This window comes from Lissotriton helveticus, chromosome 1_1, assembly GCF_964261635.1.
Source record: "Lissotriton helveticus chromosome 1_1, aLisHel1.1, whole genome shotgun sequence".
Taxonomy (NCBI): Eukaryota; Metazoa; Chordata; class Amphibia; order Caudata; family Salamandridae; genus Lissotriton; species Lissotriton helveticus.
Window position 1 is genome coordinate 762,184,348 of NC_136057.1, and position 16,688 is coordinate 762,201,035.

The following is a 16,688-nucleotide window of genomic DNA, read 5'->3' on the forward strand; positions in this document are numbered from 1 at the left end:
ATTTTTACTGAGATTGAGAAATATATTGAAATCTCCATCCAATGTCCATAGGAATTTAAGACGACAGCGATCGGTAAGAAAAGCCCCCCCGTATAATTTTCTATGTCTGCTGAAAAACTAGCATTATAGGAAATAATTGTACTTTACAATACACTAGTTATTTTTGTACTATGATTAATAATGTAATTTCACGAGTCGTTCAGAAAATTCATGTGGTTCATCAATAATTCGATAAACAATAAAATCATAAAGATATGTAAATGCTGGATTATATGCTATTATTCTCTGTTTCTCACTAGCATGCCTTGGTCTATTTCAGTACTTTGGATTCATTGTGCACTGTCCTCTTCCTTGCAACACCAATCGTTTTATTTGATTATGTGCGTGATAGCACTGAACTGATGTAATAAATACCTGAACCATAGGTCACAACCCCGAGATTATCTGATGTAAGTTCCACGGTATGCTTTGTGCTAATGCTAATTAAAGATTTTAAACTCTATGTTTTAGCAGGTTTATTAAAGATTGTATCACACCTGATTTGATGGTCATAAAGTGATAGGATCTTTAATACATAAAGCAAAACCAACCCTAACAGAGTTTTTTATTAACAAGTGAAAGCTCTTCCGAAATACAGTTCCACAAGGAGGACATACCATTTATTCTGGATAATTAAGAATTCATACATATTTAGAATTCTAAGGTCGCAGGAATTGCAGTGCCCTTAAAGTTTTGAAGCTGATTGTTTACAATGCATACTTAAACAGATGGTTATTGGATAACTGCGTTGGAGTTTTGTTAAAAGGCTAAATTATTTGATTAGCACTACATAATTTCACAATGTATGCATACAACACAGATGTACATTTTCAAGTGGAATGCTAGTGCTGTGATACTAAAATAGATAGAATAATATTACTACTGCTTCCCAAAGCATCATGGAAACCATTTCTGGATTCCATTAGGTCAGTTCCCAATTCAAGATTGAGGCAGTGGTTTGCTAATGCAACTTCCTGTTCAGGAAATATATAGGGATGGGTTTCTTCTTTTCCTGTGCCTTGCAACCCTTATCGCTCCTGCTGGTGTATTTCTGTGCTCCTGTTGATTCTTCACCCTTGCTGGTGTTTTTCCTCGCTCCAGTTGATTCTTTGCTCCTGCTAGTGTGATTCTTCACTCCTGATGGTGCCTGCTCTTCTGCTAGTTCCTTGTTCCTGACTGGTTCTTCTTCCCTGTTGGTGTCTTCCCTCTCGTCTGTGTTCCTGGTGGAACTTCTGGGTCTAGTTCCTGTCATCTGGGCTCGATATCTCAAGTCTTCATCATCTGTAGCTTTATCATCGTCTCCAGAGGTGTTTTCCCTTCAGGGTTTTTCCTCTTAAGGCTTCTTCTGGAAGGCACTATCTGCTTAGACACTAAACAAGCAGGCATCATCATGGCTACCAGAAGTGGTCGCCCATATCTCTGGCAGACAATAATGGCTAAGATTTGTACTTGAAGATCATCATGTCATCCAAAGTCTCAGGCCAGAAGCTCCTTAAATGAATATTTACCAAAACACATAAAGTTACTTGGGGAAAAAAAACAACTTTAGCTGCTGGATAAACTGAGAAGGTTTAGCACATAGGGGCATAGGTGGAGCATACTGCAAGCGTGCTTCAGTTACTGAAAAGGAAGTGTCAATGAATGAAACTGTTGTAGTTCTAAGCATAATTGAAGGAAGTAAATCATTAAATCTTAAGTTAGGGTAGGCATTATGCAGGTGAATTTGGAAGCCATGAAATAAGGGAACTCTTGGTGCAAAGAGTGAAATAAAGCCTTTATGGCTTTAAATGACTCTTTGGTGTACGGGGAGCCAATGCAATTGTTTCAAAACTGGAGTAATATATTGGCACCTAGATACATTACATACTAGCCGTGAGGCTGCAATTTAAACTAGACGTTGAGGATGTAGTGATTTTGTGCAAACAGCAAAGCAAGTACCATTCCAGTAATTAATTTGAGACTGAATAAGAGTGTTTATCACTGTTGATTTGTGACAACCGTCTATTACAAATGTTTTTAATTGAGAGAAGCAATTTTCTTTATATGAGGATTAAGTGATTGGTTAGAACCTAGAAAGATCCCAAACTTAACTACAATATATGAGATAAATAGAGGAGAATCCATTATGAGTGGCAAAATGAGCGCACTAAAAGTCACTGCTCCTTAAGACACAATGACAGGTTCAGTATTAGAAGAATTCAATCTAAAAACAATCTGTGCTATCCACCAGCGGGGGCAGGCCAGAATGGAAGTCGGGCTGTATTCAAAGACAAAGATCAGTTAGGTGTCATCTATATACATATAAAAATGTACCCAGTCTTAGATAACAGTTGGGTCAAAGGATGCATATCATAACAATAGAACCCTGAGGGGACACTACAATTGAGACCTCTAGGCTTGTACTCACAGGGTGGAGTTACTACAATTTTGTACCAGTCAGAGAGTGTGAAATTCCTATTTCTTCAAGCTTGTAATTAAAGCTGGATGGATTATAGTGGTGAATGCAGTTGACAGGCCCGATACAAGGGGTGCTGCCTCCCCATTGTCCGCAGGTTGAAGGATATCATTAACCACCAATACACCTATACCTCAATACTCCTGGCTAGTTGAAAACTGGCTTGATTAGGTTCTAGAAGAGCATATGATTGCCATTGTTGCAATTGGTTGAACACAAATTGTTCCATCAATTTTGACCAATAAGGGAGAAGATATATTGATGATCTGCTCCAGGTGTTTAAGAGTGGCTTCGCCTTAGCCATTTTCCACACAACAGGAAAAACACTTTAATGTTAGTGACTGGTTAAAAAGTCTACATAACTCTCCAATTCAGCAAAGACTGTGGCCAGGCCAAGATCAAGAGGAGAACCAGATTGTCTTCATTGTCGAATAATAGTAAAGAGATCATCATTTGTGATACAAACTGTAGAAACTTAGCCCTATATTTTACCTGTCACATCAACTTTTCTTTCATTTTGTTTGTTTCACTGTACCTCTGAACGGACCTAATTATGCCCCACATAGAGATCATATACAGTACATACCCCAAATACTTCAAGCTACCTACCAAAACCTATCCTTCCCAATGTTAGGTACCATTCCTGCAGCAATGATCCCCCGTTTGAAAGCTACATATTCTACAGATGTGATCTCAAAAACTGGGCATCCAACTTGCCTGAGACCATCCCAAAGCTTTTTTCACACCATGAAATGTACCAACTTGCCTGAGACCATCCCAAAGCTTTTTTCACACCATGAAATGTACCAACTTGCCTGAGACCATCCCAAAGCTTTTTTCACACCATTAAATGTACCAACTTGCCTGAGACTATCCCAAAGCTTTTTTCACACCATGAAATGTATCAATGGTGAAGGTGTATAACCCTAATGCTTCCTGAGCAACTACAGCCATTCAGTAAGCACGGTGGTGTGGGTTTCTATAAGCCTATGGTAGTTGTTCATAATGCATATAGAGATGTATTAATTTTATTAGGGTTTTTGCAAAAACACTACTGTCACTAGCAAGTGGTCATAAAGAGTTTTGAGATATTGGGACATATAAGTAGGAGCGATATAGTGCATTTGCACAATGCTGGTAGTGGAAAGTCTGCCATTCCACTGGCAGAGAGGGAGTATACTGGCAGGGATCCATGGTTGAATTTGTACCAAATTAATTACAAAGCCTTGAAGAAGAGCAAACGTAACAAGGATTCTGAGTGAAGAAGGCAACACCAATCTTCGATGTCTGACCAAGGAGCGTATAGGATCAAATTTCGGAGGACTGTACACATGGTATAGAATATATGGAATTATGGATAATACAAATACACTTGTATCTTTACATTCAAAAATAAAAATACATACATACATACATTGCACCTAAAATGTAATGTTGGTCAGAGATTTATCTAACTAATTTAAAAATTAAATCATACAATTATATGCTATAGTTAAAAAACATAGATGTTAATGCAGGTCCGAGGGGGCAAACCCATGGAAATATTTAGGATATCCATGGTCGAAAAAATTTCATACTATGAATACAAAAAGAAAACTATTAGGGCCTCATCACGAGTACTCTGATTACTTCTGAAGTGTAGCAATCCCTGTTACTGTAAGTATCAATTTTGTGTTTTTATCACACTGGTGGATTCTAGGGGCTGAAGAAAACAACATCCCAGGGATACGTTTCGGCCGATAAATCTTATCAATATTTAGCATGGGAAAAGTACCGGGGCACACACATTTTAGTGCTGCAAGTCACTAAATCTGCATGTTTTGCCCCAATTTGGGGGCAAAAGTCGTAATAGGATATAATTGTCACATACAATATATCCCATACATTTCAGTGTGAGCTTCTATCATGCGCTGTAGTTATGAGAAATAAAACCGAGCCGCTTGTAATGAGACTTTTTGGTTATACTAAAAAACGAGCATGGATCCAGACATCCTAACCTATATTGGAGACCCCAGTCTAAAGGTATATTTTTGATGACAAAGGTGACTGACATAATTGATTGCTACTTGTCTGCATCTGAACTGTTTCTAGCATTACAAGTATGACAAAATGTGTCTATAATGCACACTTAAAATATTGCATACTGTTTTTAATTTTTTTATGGGTATATGCAACGGTTTCTTGTGCCAAATGCCATCACTATCAGCAGAAAATAATTGCTGATAATGTATACTCAGACATCCAATCCTTAGCACCAGGACATTCCATTTCAGGGGAGCAGAGCACTTTTGTTTACATTCATTCATTCCTTTAGAAGGAAGCCAGGTCAGCTGAAATGGCTTATTGGTGCTTGGTACTGGTAAACAGACATTTGGAATGCATATGGGTCTGAGTTAGGGAGGGTTGTGATGGGAGAGTGTTTGTTTTCAATTGTGTTTGCGATCATTTGCAGATGTCCTTGGTTTTGTGCCTCAGGAGGTCATTCACTTTGATGCACATCTGTTGGAAACGCACCATCCTAGGAAGTGAACCTAAGGGTGCTTGATGGGACATATCCATTTGAACCAAGTGCCTGTGTTGGTTGTTCCCTCTGGATATTTTACTGTGCAATCCTAAGAAAATGTGAATGTGTTTGGAAGTGATGCCTTTCACCACCCTGCAAGATGTTTTTTAAAAATTTTATTTAGCTTTCATAATGGTTGTCCTGAAATTGTTAACCGAAGTTATCTTAATGTGAATTAGCTAAATCAAGATGGTTTCACACAATAGATGCTGCAAAAGAATTCAGACCGTACACTAAGCAGAAAAGGTAAGTTTATAGCTAAGATAGTGGACCAGCTAGGGTAGTTTTGAGTTTCAAACTGCTATAAAATGGTAATATTCACACCCAGCCGAACTCATAGTTATCCAATCCCATTTGGAGGTGGAGACATCACTGGGTTTCTGTCAGTAAAATCTGAGCCTATGTGTCAAGATTCTTGCGCTTTCGCTAGGGAACATGTCAACCGAAGGCAGATTAGATAAGCCTGCCTTATGCAAGCCAGGAACTGTGGCCTCTTAGTGAGTAAAGGAATGTCAGTATTCAGAAAGCATGCAATATAGCATGAAAGTGGTTGAATATCTAGTTTTTTTACAAGCTGAATCAAGTTTAAGAATAGTATTGGTCTAAATCTTATGAGATCACATAGAACCGTGAAATTTAATTAATAAGAGTAAATCTTGGGGGCCGTTGTAGATCCCAGACTATTTAATGGGACTGCACACATGGTGCAAGTGTTTGTTACTAAGATTGCTGAAGGGGAGCTGTAGCCTGTATTAGAAGAGAGACGTTTTGAGCACAGTTAAAGAAGATTCCAGAATGTGGTAAGATTGCCTTTTGAAGACTTCTAGGGTGGCACTTTAAGAGGATTGCTGAATGGGTGTCTCTAAAGGTATTAAACTACTAAGCTACAAATAACTTTTAGTAAGGTGTCAGTGGCGCAGCTAAAGATTTCTTAGATAAATGTCTGAATATTGTTATCATTGCAAGGATATTTGTAAAAAGAATCACATTCTTTTGAATACCGCTGAGTGGAACTGAGCAGCAACTTTATGTGCTGGTATATTTTCAAAAGTTGTGAGGAATAATCTTGGTAATTTTGAATTCTACAACAACAAAAAAGGCAACAGTATTTGAAGAAAAGATCTAAAATTCAGGAAAATGTTATCTTGAAAGAAACTTGAAATCACTGATGTAATCTCACCTAGAGTAGACAGTAAGTGTGGGTTATTTTATAATGAGTGACGCCACGTTAATAATATGATCAAAGCGACAACAGTAGTCTAGAAGGGTATCCCTATCACTTTACATTTTTTCAGAGGTTTCACTGTGAAATAACAGTAGGAGAATCTTGTACAGTAGAGAGAATGCACACTGTTAAAACTCTAAGATAAAGGTTTTTCCTTTCAGGTAACAAATTATACTACTTTGTATTAAAGTTTTGGATGCAGGTCCCATTGAAGAGCCTATCACTGAAAATCCTTCTTCACCTTGTGTTCTAGATCTCCCTCCTCTAGTACCCTCCCTACATCCTTCCCATCATTTAGCCACACAAACTCTGGAGTACTTCACACTGCAGAGTCAGTGCTGCTTAAAGGTGGGCTTTGAAAAGTACTGTTCCTGAGAACTGACAGTGCTGCTGGATGTAAACCCTTGAGCTGAAAGTTCATCGACCGCTGGAATTCTGGGTCAGAATGGCAGTTCCTCTGCCCTATTAAGGGCAAGGCATACATCACTGTTTCTTCTGCACTAGGGCCGCCATGCGAGTATTAGCAGTCGAACAAAGGAACGTTTTTAAATGCCTCTTACATGAAGGGGACAAACCGCCCACGCATTGGTGACATTTGGCTTTTTGACTTGCAGCAGCAGAACGGTATTTGAGGTTTGTGCTGCAAAGTAGCAGAGAATGCCCAATGAGCTACTTTAACACTCATCATGCAACAATAATGAAAGTGCATCCACAGCACCGGCAGATGCACTTTCATTACAAGAAGATGGGAATTTCAAAATAGGCTAGGGATTCTCCACCAGAGGGTGGAAGTCAGGCCCTCTCCCGACCTGTGGATAGGCTGCTTACTTAAAATTGGCTCCTTAACTCAAAAGACCTTCAATTGCATAGAACTTAAACCACGTCATTTTAATATTCTTTACATTTCATCAGGTGCTTCTATTTTTATGAATGGGGATGCTTATAGAGTGGTTCATGCCTGGCACATATCAAATTATTCCTCCATTTGGCAGTTGGGTAATAAATCAGCCTTCACTCCATCTTCCACTACTTGAGGCCCATTAACTGTGCGTTCCTGCCAACCAGGGTTTAGCAGGCCAACAGACTTAGCATGCAAAACCTTTTGAATCTGACACACAAACTATCTTCCTGTAATTTATTTAAGATTTAATCTATGTGGTCTCTATATTTTTATAGTACTAAGCCTTTTGTGAGAATGGAAACATGTCTCCATGAGGCTCGAGCAACATCTCATTATCTAGAAGGACTATTCAGTATGAATGAAGTGATGCAGGTGAGGCAAAAGTGCCTTAATACTATTTAGAACATTGGAATGTTGCGCACTCCATTGAAGACAATGGAGCGCTCTGGGCTTCTAATCGATCGTAGAAGCCAGGTGCTCCAACCTTCCAGTGTTTGTTCACAGCTGTTGGTGTGAACAAAGGCCTCTTGGAGCCAGAGGGGATTTAAACCTCCTCGGGCTCCAAAACACCTTTGTTTCTACAAATTAGAACATTCTGCCCTCTAGGGGCAGAATGTTCTAATAGTCTCAGATAGTTCTAATAGTCTCAGAGCCATCTGTAGCAGGCTCTACTGGCCATTAAAGGCCTGCTCCCTTGTTTAAAGCTGGCCTTTAATGGCCGATTGAGCCCGCTAAATTGGGCTCTAAGGCATAGGTAAGTCAACTGTTGAAGTGTCCAACATGCACATTTTGGAATGAGCACATTTTTATTAGGTCATGTTCCCACAAACTTCAGTGCATACCCATCAGACCGGCACAAATTTCTATTAAGTAATGTGTATGGGACACATACACTAAAATTTCCGGGATTTTTTGTGAAATTGGAAAGATAGAACCTCAGACCATGAATGTGGGATGTGGTTCTGGACTACTCTCTTCCCTCATACCAGGAATTCTAAGATGCATAGGCAGGGATCCCTTATGTAACCCCTTTACAAGGTTCTTCAAGCTTCCAACATGGATGGGTGAAGTCAGTTACTCTAGCTCCCTCAAAGGCAGAGGACCCTAGATGCCCTCACAGAGTAGCCACTGAGACTGCCATATTGTGAGGTGGTGCAAGAAACTCCACTGTCCAGCATTACCTTATTACAGTGAGACTTGTGTAACAGTCTTAATGATTACTAGTTTAATACAACACGCTATGGTGCTGTGCAGTGGTAAAATGTCCAGGAAAACCATCTAAATCCCTTTTATGTATTGGGCATTAATTACTTCTTGACTTACATAACAACGTTAACTATTTTTGATGGGATTTTAATCGGTAAGTATGTAGCTAAGTCAAAGCAGGATCATGATTGTCAGTCTTACATTGGAGTGCATACAAGAACTTAACATAATCTTTTAAAAGTCAAATAATTCAGAAGACCTTACAAATGAATACTCACAATTATCCATCCAGAATATGATTGGAGGTGGTAATCCAACTGGTGGTCGGCACGGTAAGATAAGTGATGCACCATCTTGTATTATTATTGGCTCTAGTTTCTCTTTAGTCCACAAAGGAGATCCTATTTTAGATATTGAGCAAAATGAATAGTTAAATAGTTAGTTAGTAACTCATTATTATGAATTAACAATCAGAGATGTTCAACCGTTATTTACCAACCCAGGATCATTATTTTGCTTGTGGTGAGAGAGATAATGTTTGTTCTGATCGGGGGAAGGGAGGGAGGGGAGGGAAGGGTAGTTTGGGTTTAGCAGATTATATAAGTTCCATATATGACAGTTGAACGCTGTACTTGAGAGATATCCGGAGAACTGTCCGACGTGATGAAAGTTAATTTGAAAGAAATGCTACCATAAGTTAAAGTTTAAAGAAAAAGGAAAAGACTGATACAATGTGTAATGATTGAATGTAATGTGAAATAACTGCTTCAGTCACGAATAAAGAGTTTTAAAAAAAAAAAATGTTTGTTCTGATCCCGGGTTTGTTCACTGTTGTAGGTCGGGTATTTTCCACATTTACAGAGTAGCTATGAAGTCTGTTTTACTGTTCTATAACCCAAAATGTACAGAAAATCTCTTTGTATGACATGTGAGGAGTGGAACTGTTTAACCATGACTGTTTTGTCTGTACAGCTCTTTTCGTACCACTCCTACAACCTACCTTATTCACCTTAATTTGTAATTTAGTATTTCTAACTCATCGTCTCTGTATATACTTTTTGCTTACTGCTACTTGTTGTCATCTCGTAGGTTTCTTTTATTATCTCTAAAACAGTGCAGTTGCTTGTGTCCCTAACATTTGCTTAGTGCTTCTCGAGTCAGCTATCATCTAAAAGAGTTTATCTCCCTGGATCAACTTTCTAAAACTGGATGATGGTTTTAAAATGTCCAATTACAATTTAATATAGTGTAATTGTAAATTTATATTTAATAATCGTATAAACAAGTTTCTTACTGGTAATACTTCCACCAAACTGTATTCTTAAATGCTTATTTAGAGGATATGCATTACCCTGCTTTCGTAATAAATACAACAACGTAATAGTAGTAGTGAGTGCATTTAGCAATCCTGAGTTTCATTTTGCTTTCTGAATGATGGACTTATAATATTTTTGTCTTTACATTGACAATATATTTATGCTTATACACAGATATGTTTAAAGTTACTGCTAATTGAAATGGAGGATGAAGCAGAATGTCCTTGCTCCAGGGTTGTATGTCGGTATATTGAGATACAAAATATCGATCTGCAATATTGACTCCAGAATATTAACTACCATATATCATCATAGTAAGAATGTATAGGTAAGTGTTGATTTACTATTTCTAGTTCACATCCACTTTGTTTGAGACTACATATAACTTCAAGGCAAGTACCTGTGACGTTAAGAATAGTAAATTCACTCTTACCATCTATACGTATCTTGGCCGTACAGTGGTAGTCAACGTTTTGCAGTCTATTTTGTTGAAGGTCGAGATTAAAAACTCAATATTGACGTAAAACACCAACTCCAATCTGTACAGGTATGGTACAGGAAAAATATATCTGGGTAATGTAGAAAATCAGTGCTCACAGTGTGACAACTAAGAGAGAGCCATGTAAAAATAATTTCCTGGACAACAGCATGAAGCCGCTAGAATCTCTTAATATTGTTCAATGATTTTTAGTGTGCTTTTGTGAGAGACATTACAGTGATTATTAGGAGTAGATAATCACTCCAGATAATCGTGTTATTGTTAACTATAATACAACCTATATTATGAAGAGTGATACTTCATTTATTCCCTTTGCATTCTAACTTTCCTCAGTAGAGTCTGTTGACAGGAACTACATTTAGTGAATGTTAGATCAAGAGAGTTGATAGTATTCAAAGTCATCAAAACCAAATTTGGCACCAGCCAGTATAGCAGGTATCATCACTGTGTCAATGTTTACCAAAATATATAAATTGTTGCAATGTTTTTTTACACTACCCATGAATTCGGTATTTGGGTAAATCAAACAAAGTACGGAACTGGATTAGGAAAAATATTTGTGGTCATCATTTTGATGGAATAGATGGGAAAAGGTGCATTCATGCAGCCCGGACATTGGTGACATATAGTTACCTTCTAACAAGATCTCTTTGATGATTAAAAAGATGTCTTTTACCAAAGAAAGAAAAAAGAGAATAATTAAACAGAAAGTTTCATGGAATAACATAAATTAAGTGGACATCTTAATTATTCCCGCCTAACAGCATATGCCTCTCAGGGAAAAAATCCTTCTATAACTATTTTTCATATGGTGCAATTAAAACAAAATTGAACTAGAACCAAATGAAGACTACACCTGCCTAGCCCCTCTGACAGGAGTCCTTACTTTTTCAAACTTTCTAATGCAGTCACATTGTTGCTGCTGATATAAATCTGGAAGATGAAAACTACAGCAATCCACTGAAGGCAATTATAAATGGTTATGCTTCAAAAATATATAAGACCGGCTGGAGGAGTCCAGTTCTGCATTTGAGCCTAGTGACTACTATGAGTTTCTTCTCACTTGAGTGAAGAATTTTAGGTACCTTGTCCAAATATAGTGCACTTCAACTGAATCGACGCCTAAGACGCGTCATAGGAGGCAACATTCTGAGTAGCACTTACTGGATTGACGAATCACGATATTGTTTGAAACTGCTGTGCCACGTTCATTTCTGGCAATGCACTGGTATTCGCCTTCATACGCTTCTGCTTTGCTGCCATTCATAATGTTAATTACAATAGTTCCAGAGTTGGGCTTCATAGTTACGAGAGGGTCCTTGTCTATATCGAAATGTGTCCCATTTCGTGTCCAAGAAAAGCTACCAAAAAAGGAAAAAAATTGTAGAATTAGGAGCACTAAGCAAACATGCAAAACGTGGTCCACTCTTTGGAATTGGATTGATCCACCTGCATAATTATATTTAGGTTTGATTCACAATCATTTTAAACACAAACAGAGGCACTGCAGAAAATTAGGTGCTCTCATTACCTACAACTGACTGCGCTAGCATATGCTTGTCTTAAGATCATTATTAATATGTCTGTAAAAATGTTTATTCAAATGAGTCCAGAAGTTCACAATAACTCATGTTCCGTTTGTCTGTTCAGTTCTAACCCAAGGCCTTCAAACCTTGGAACCCAACCCCTGTAGGCTTACTCTGATATTTAGAGTGATTGCCGAATTGTATGCAATACATACAGAAAGTTAGGAGTTCTCTTGGAAATCTATCACTTTCTTGGATTTCCGGGAATATTCTAAATCATGAAGTGTACCAGGTGAAAAAGCCACAAGAATAAATCATGGGAAAAAGTTGTAATTGTACAATAAACCCTTGCATTATGTCCATAGGGAAAAATGTGTTCCTGTAGAGCACGGGTACTCATAGTACGGCCCGCGGGCCGCCAGACGCCCGGCAAGCCTTCCTTGACAGCCCGCTGACCTTGCAGACATATGACCTGTGTTTTAAAAAAAAAAATTAAATAGTGTTAGCAAACATTTGCAGCAGCCCGACTCTGAGATACTCTGCTCTGTGGGGGCCGGCCGATTCCAGGGATAGTCAGAGTGGAGATGCAGGGGCACTAAGAGGTGATTACAACAAAGCTTTATTAACATGTAAATGGTCTTTTAAAGACCTGTGAAGTACTCAGGTGCGGCTGTGTGAAGCTGTCTCAGCCCGGGCTGAGGGCTGACACACACACACACACACACACGGGGTGAGATGACAGAGGGTGACAGAGGGAGGGAGAGGAAGATGGAGGGAGAGGTAGGGAGGGAGACAGAGGTTGACAGAGGGTGACAGAGGGAGGGTGACAGAGGGAGGGAGACAGAGGGAGGGAGAGGAAGGGAGACAGAGAGAGGGAGGCAGAGAGGGAGGGAGACAGATGGAGATGGAGGGAGGGAGAGGGAAAAGACAGAGAGAGGGATACAGAGAGAGGAAGTCAGGGGGAGGGAAACAGAGGGAGGGAGACAGAGGAAGGCAGGGAGAGGGAGAGTAGGTGACAGAGGGTGACATAGGGAGGGAAAGGAAGGGAGACAGAGAGAGGCAGTCGGGGAGGGAGACAGTGGGAGGGGGAGAGTGGGTGACAGAGGGAGGGAAAGGAAGGGAGAAAGAGAGGGAGGCAGAGAGGAAGGCAGAGAGGGAGGGAGAGGGAGGCAGAGAGAGAGGGAGATGGAGAGAGACAGAGGGAGGGAGACAGAGGGAGGGAGAGGGAGGGAGACTGGGGGAGGGAGACTGAGGGAGGGAGACTGAGGGAGGGAGAGAGACAGAGGTGACAGTGAGAGGGAGATAGAGAGAGGCAGTCAAGGGGAGACAGAGGGAGGGAGCAGAGGGAGGGAGACAGAGGGAGGGAGACAGAGGGAGGCAGAGGGTGACAGAGGGAGGGAGAGGAAGGGAGACAGAGAGAGGGAGGCAGAGAGGGAGGCAGATATGAAGGGAGGGAAAGGGGGTAGGGAGGGAGAGGGAGACAGGGGAAGGGAGAGGGAGAGAGACAGGGAGAGAGACAGAGGGAGGGAGAGAGAGTGAGAGACAGAGTGGGAGACAGAGAGGGATGCAGACAGAGGGAGGCAGACAGAGGGAGGCAGAGGGAGATAGAAGGAGACAGAGGGAGACAGAGGGAGGGAGTCAGAGGGGGACGGAGATAGAGGGAGACAGAGAGACAAGGGGGACAGAGGGAGACAGACAGAGGGAGGAGGGCTACAGAGGGAGGAGGGTGACAGAGGAGGGAGGGAGACAGAGGGAGGGAGACAGAGGGAGGGAGACAGAGAGGGAGGGAGACAGAGAGGGAGGGAGACAGAGGGAGGGAGACAGAGGGCGACAGACAGAGGGCGACAGACAGAGGGAGACAGAAAGAGGGAGCCAGACTGAGGGAGAGCGAGGAGAGAGAGGGAGGGAGGGAGGGAGACAGAGCGAGGGAGGGATAGGGAGACAGAGAGAGGGAGGGAGAAAGAGAGAAAGATCTATATATATATATATATATGTGTGTGTATGTATGTATGTCAGGTCTGGTGGCTCAATGGACGAAGGCGTCTGCTGCAGGGACCTGTGTTCAACCTCATGGTCACAAATTTTTCTTTTGCTTTAGCCCCGCCCCCTTCCCCTCTGACCCCACCCCACCGGTGCAGCCCTCGGCCGCAAACCCAATGTACATATTGCCCCCGAGAGAAAGTTTGCGAGTACCCATGCTGTAGAGAGACCACTTACTCTAGGCCATTACTAAATAATAATTTATCTCTTTCTAACTCATAAAAAGACAGTTATTACTACATTTCACCAGAGAAAATATCTAATTTGTTTCCAGATGTATCAACTGTGAAAAAGTGCCTGCAAGAAGTATGTATTTGCGGGTATTCAGCTTCTGGTGCCGGGTGTTCCTGCCTGAAACAACCCCCACACTAGCAGTACATTTATGACAGAGGACATTAGTAATAATACAAATAATAACGTTTTCAATATAGCATTTATTACTGCACTTCGGTGGCTTCCCCACTGGTAAATAACAGGTGTTATTATTACCTGGTATCATTAATTTAATGACCCTAGAAGGACGGACGGCTGGATTAGTTTTGACAATATTCAAAACTATGTCAGCAGTGGGTGTTAACTCAGGGAACCAGTGGTACAAAATCAATATGCCAAGGAAGGTGTGATTCAGGCCCCAAATATCTTAAATATCTCAATGTGAATGGCCACCTTTGTGATTATTTGAATTGCTGTTATGTTACTTCATATTTAAACAGCTCCATACATTTGGAAGAAAACATCAGCTGGTTGGTTATTCATCAATAAACCCACTAAATTATCTTTTAGGATGTGGCCAGCATCAGCCTGATTCACAGAATATAATCAGCTACAACCCCGCTAAACTGCACGCTTACATTAAAGGTGGAGGGCACCGCTGGGTAGCCGGGCACTGCACAAGAACTCAATATAATAATAATAATAAAGGGACTGTCGGTGGGCTTCTGGTGACTGGACTGGACTGGAAGGTGAGAACCAGCACAACTGGCCACTGATTTTTTTAATTTAATGGCAGGGTAAAATATACACACGGATTGAACCCCACAATTCCTTAATAACCCTGCCTGATAATCAGATCAATCGTCATCACAAATATTGTCAAAACAACATTATGAATGTAATTTTCTGCCTTGGCGAACGAGACATTTACACTTCAGAAGGTGTGCAATTTCCGCTAATACCAGTCAGACTATATTGTGTGTGATGTACAAATATTAGTTTGGACTTCTTGCTCTATGGCAATCAGTATTATCAGAAACACAAAAATAAAGTACAGACGTGATAAAATAGGGAAATGCAAAGAATAAAAACAGAAAGTTGGATAAAAAGCAAGGCGAGATAGCTGCTGCTGTTCCGTTCCAGTTCTGTTGAGTCCATGCAGGTTTTGGTGTTATGAAATGGGCGTCACTCAGGGCTAGCTCGGGAAATACTTGCAAGCTCTATATTATTGGTTGGTGTGGAGGGTTTTTCAGCCAGGTTTGAGATTAATCGCCTCTCATCGCGGACTGTTGGTTTCTGTGCCTCCTATCGATCACTGATGAGGTTGCAACAACCTCAAGTTTTAAATTAAGATCTCTTACGAATGTCACTTCCTGTAGCATCATGCCGGGTGTGTCAAAGGTTAAAGGAAGTCACTTCAGCCACTATTATGATTTTGGTAAAAAAAAAGTGATTTTCGGGGAGAATCGTGTATGCTTACAGTAATACCAGTGATGTGAATTAGGGACCATTGATTAAAGTTTAACATTGGCTTTGACCAAGGACATGCATTCTTGAACACAAACAATACCAATACTGACCTCGGGGGAGGCTTGCCCTTGGCTTCACACTGAATCACGATATTCTCTCTCGGATCCACGACATGATACTTTGGCGACTGGTGCGTAATGGTCGGAGGCTGCGGCACTTCATTGTGGAACATATTGAACAAACAAATATAGTCTTAAAATGCATGCGTATGCTATTGTCAATTTATCATTCCTGAGGTCAACACTTTTCTCAGTAAAAAAAACACAGGAAGGGTTCAACTCAGCTCTAAAATGACAAGACGGTCTTTTTGCCAGTAGTTTTAATAAATATGACAAAAGTATATTTACATTTTTTAAACAAGATTTACAAATATATTAAAGAAATCGTCTATAATAGTAACAAGTAGGGTCGTGGCTTACAAGATATTTCAAGGTAATGTACACATTTATGCCACACATACATTAGAACTACATTTACTGAGCTATTCAATCACTTAAATACACCAGAACACTTTTAGAAAAAAGGAAAAAAAGATTGTAACATTAGGAAAAACACTTCAATTTAACCAAGAACATGGCAAAAGCAAGCTGAAGGCATGAATGTCTATGGAGATGTGGTGGTGTTGATATGACCCCCTCAACCAGATAAAATCGGATAAAAGATCACTTTGCACAAACAGGAATGTGATCCCCAATCATGAACCTTCTGAAAGTAAGTCTAAGGACTCACACCACAACCATAAAATGACCTATAAGAAGTAAAAGTTTGAGTCTGTGATGCAAGCTTCAGGCGGTGTAACCCAGATCCCCTTAGAATTATGTCAACTAATGCCACTAAAGACAACATGCAGCCTCAAAGAAACCTAGGTATTCAATGGGACCTTTTAGTGTGATTCTTGGCCATATATTCACCTCCAAAAACGTGTTGTGCGCTAATTTGAGTGGATAACAATTTGTCCATATTATTTTTCCAAAATTCTTCATTTATTTCTTCCCACATTTAGAGGCCGATTATGATGGCGGACGGACCGGAGTCCGTCCGCCACCATAGAGGAGGAGGGACTGTCCGCAGGGGCAGCGGCGGTCCCTCCGTGCTAATTAGGATGTGACCGCCACGCTGGCGGTCACATCCTGTATCTTTATCATTGCGGCGGGTGCTGCTTGAAGCAGCACCCG

At 40.5% G+C, this 16,688-nt stretch overlaps 1 protein-coding gene across 13 annotated transcripts in view; it reads right to left on the bottom strand.

Annotated features, from left to right (window-relative positions):
• NRCAM (neuronal cell adhesion molecule) overlaps window positions 1-16,688 on the bottom strand; it is a 219,790-nt gene that overhangs the window by 188,690 nt on the left and 14,412 nt on the right. For all 13 annotated transcript variants that reach the window (XM_078674305.1, XM_078674316.1, XM_078674310.1 and 10 more), the window contains 3 exons: window positions 15,564-15,669; window positions 11,369-11,565; window positions 8,668-8,790 (listed from right to left, as the gene is read on the bottom strand). In XM_078674305.1, coding sequence (XP_078530431.1) covers window positions 8,668-8,790; window positions 11,369-11,565; window positions 15,564-15,669 — 426 coding nt within the window. The remainder of the gene's footprint in view (window positions 1-8,667; window positions 8,791-11,368; window positions 11,566-15,563; window positions 15,670-16,688) is intronic.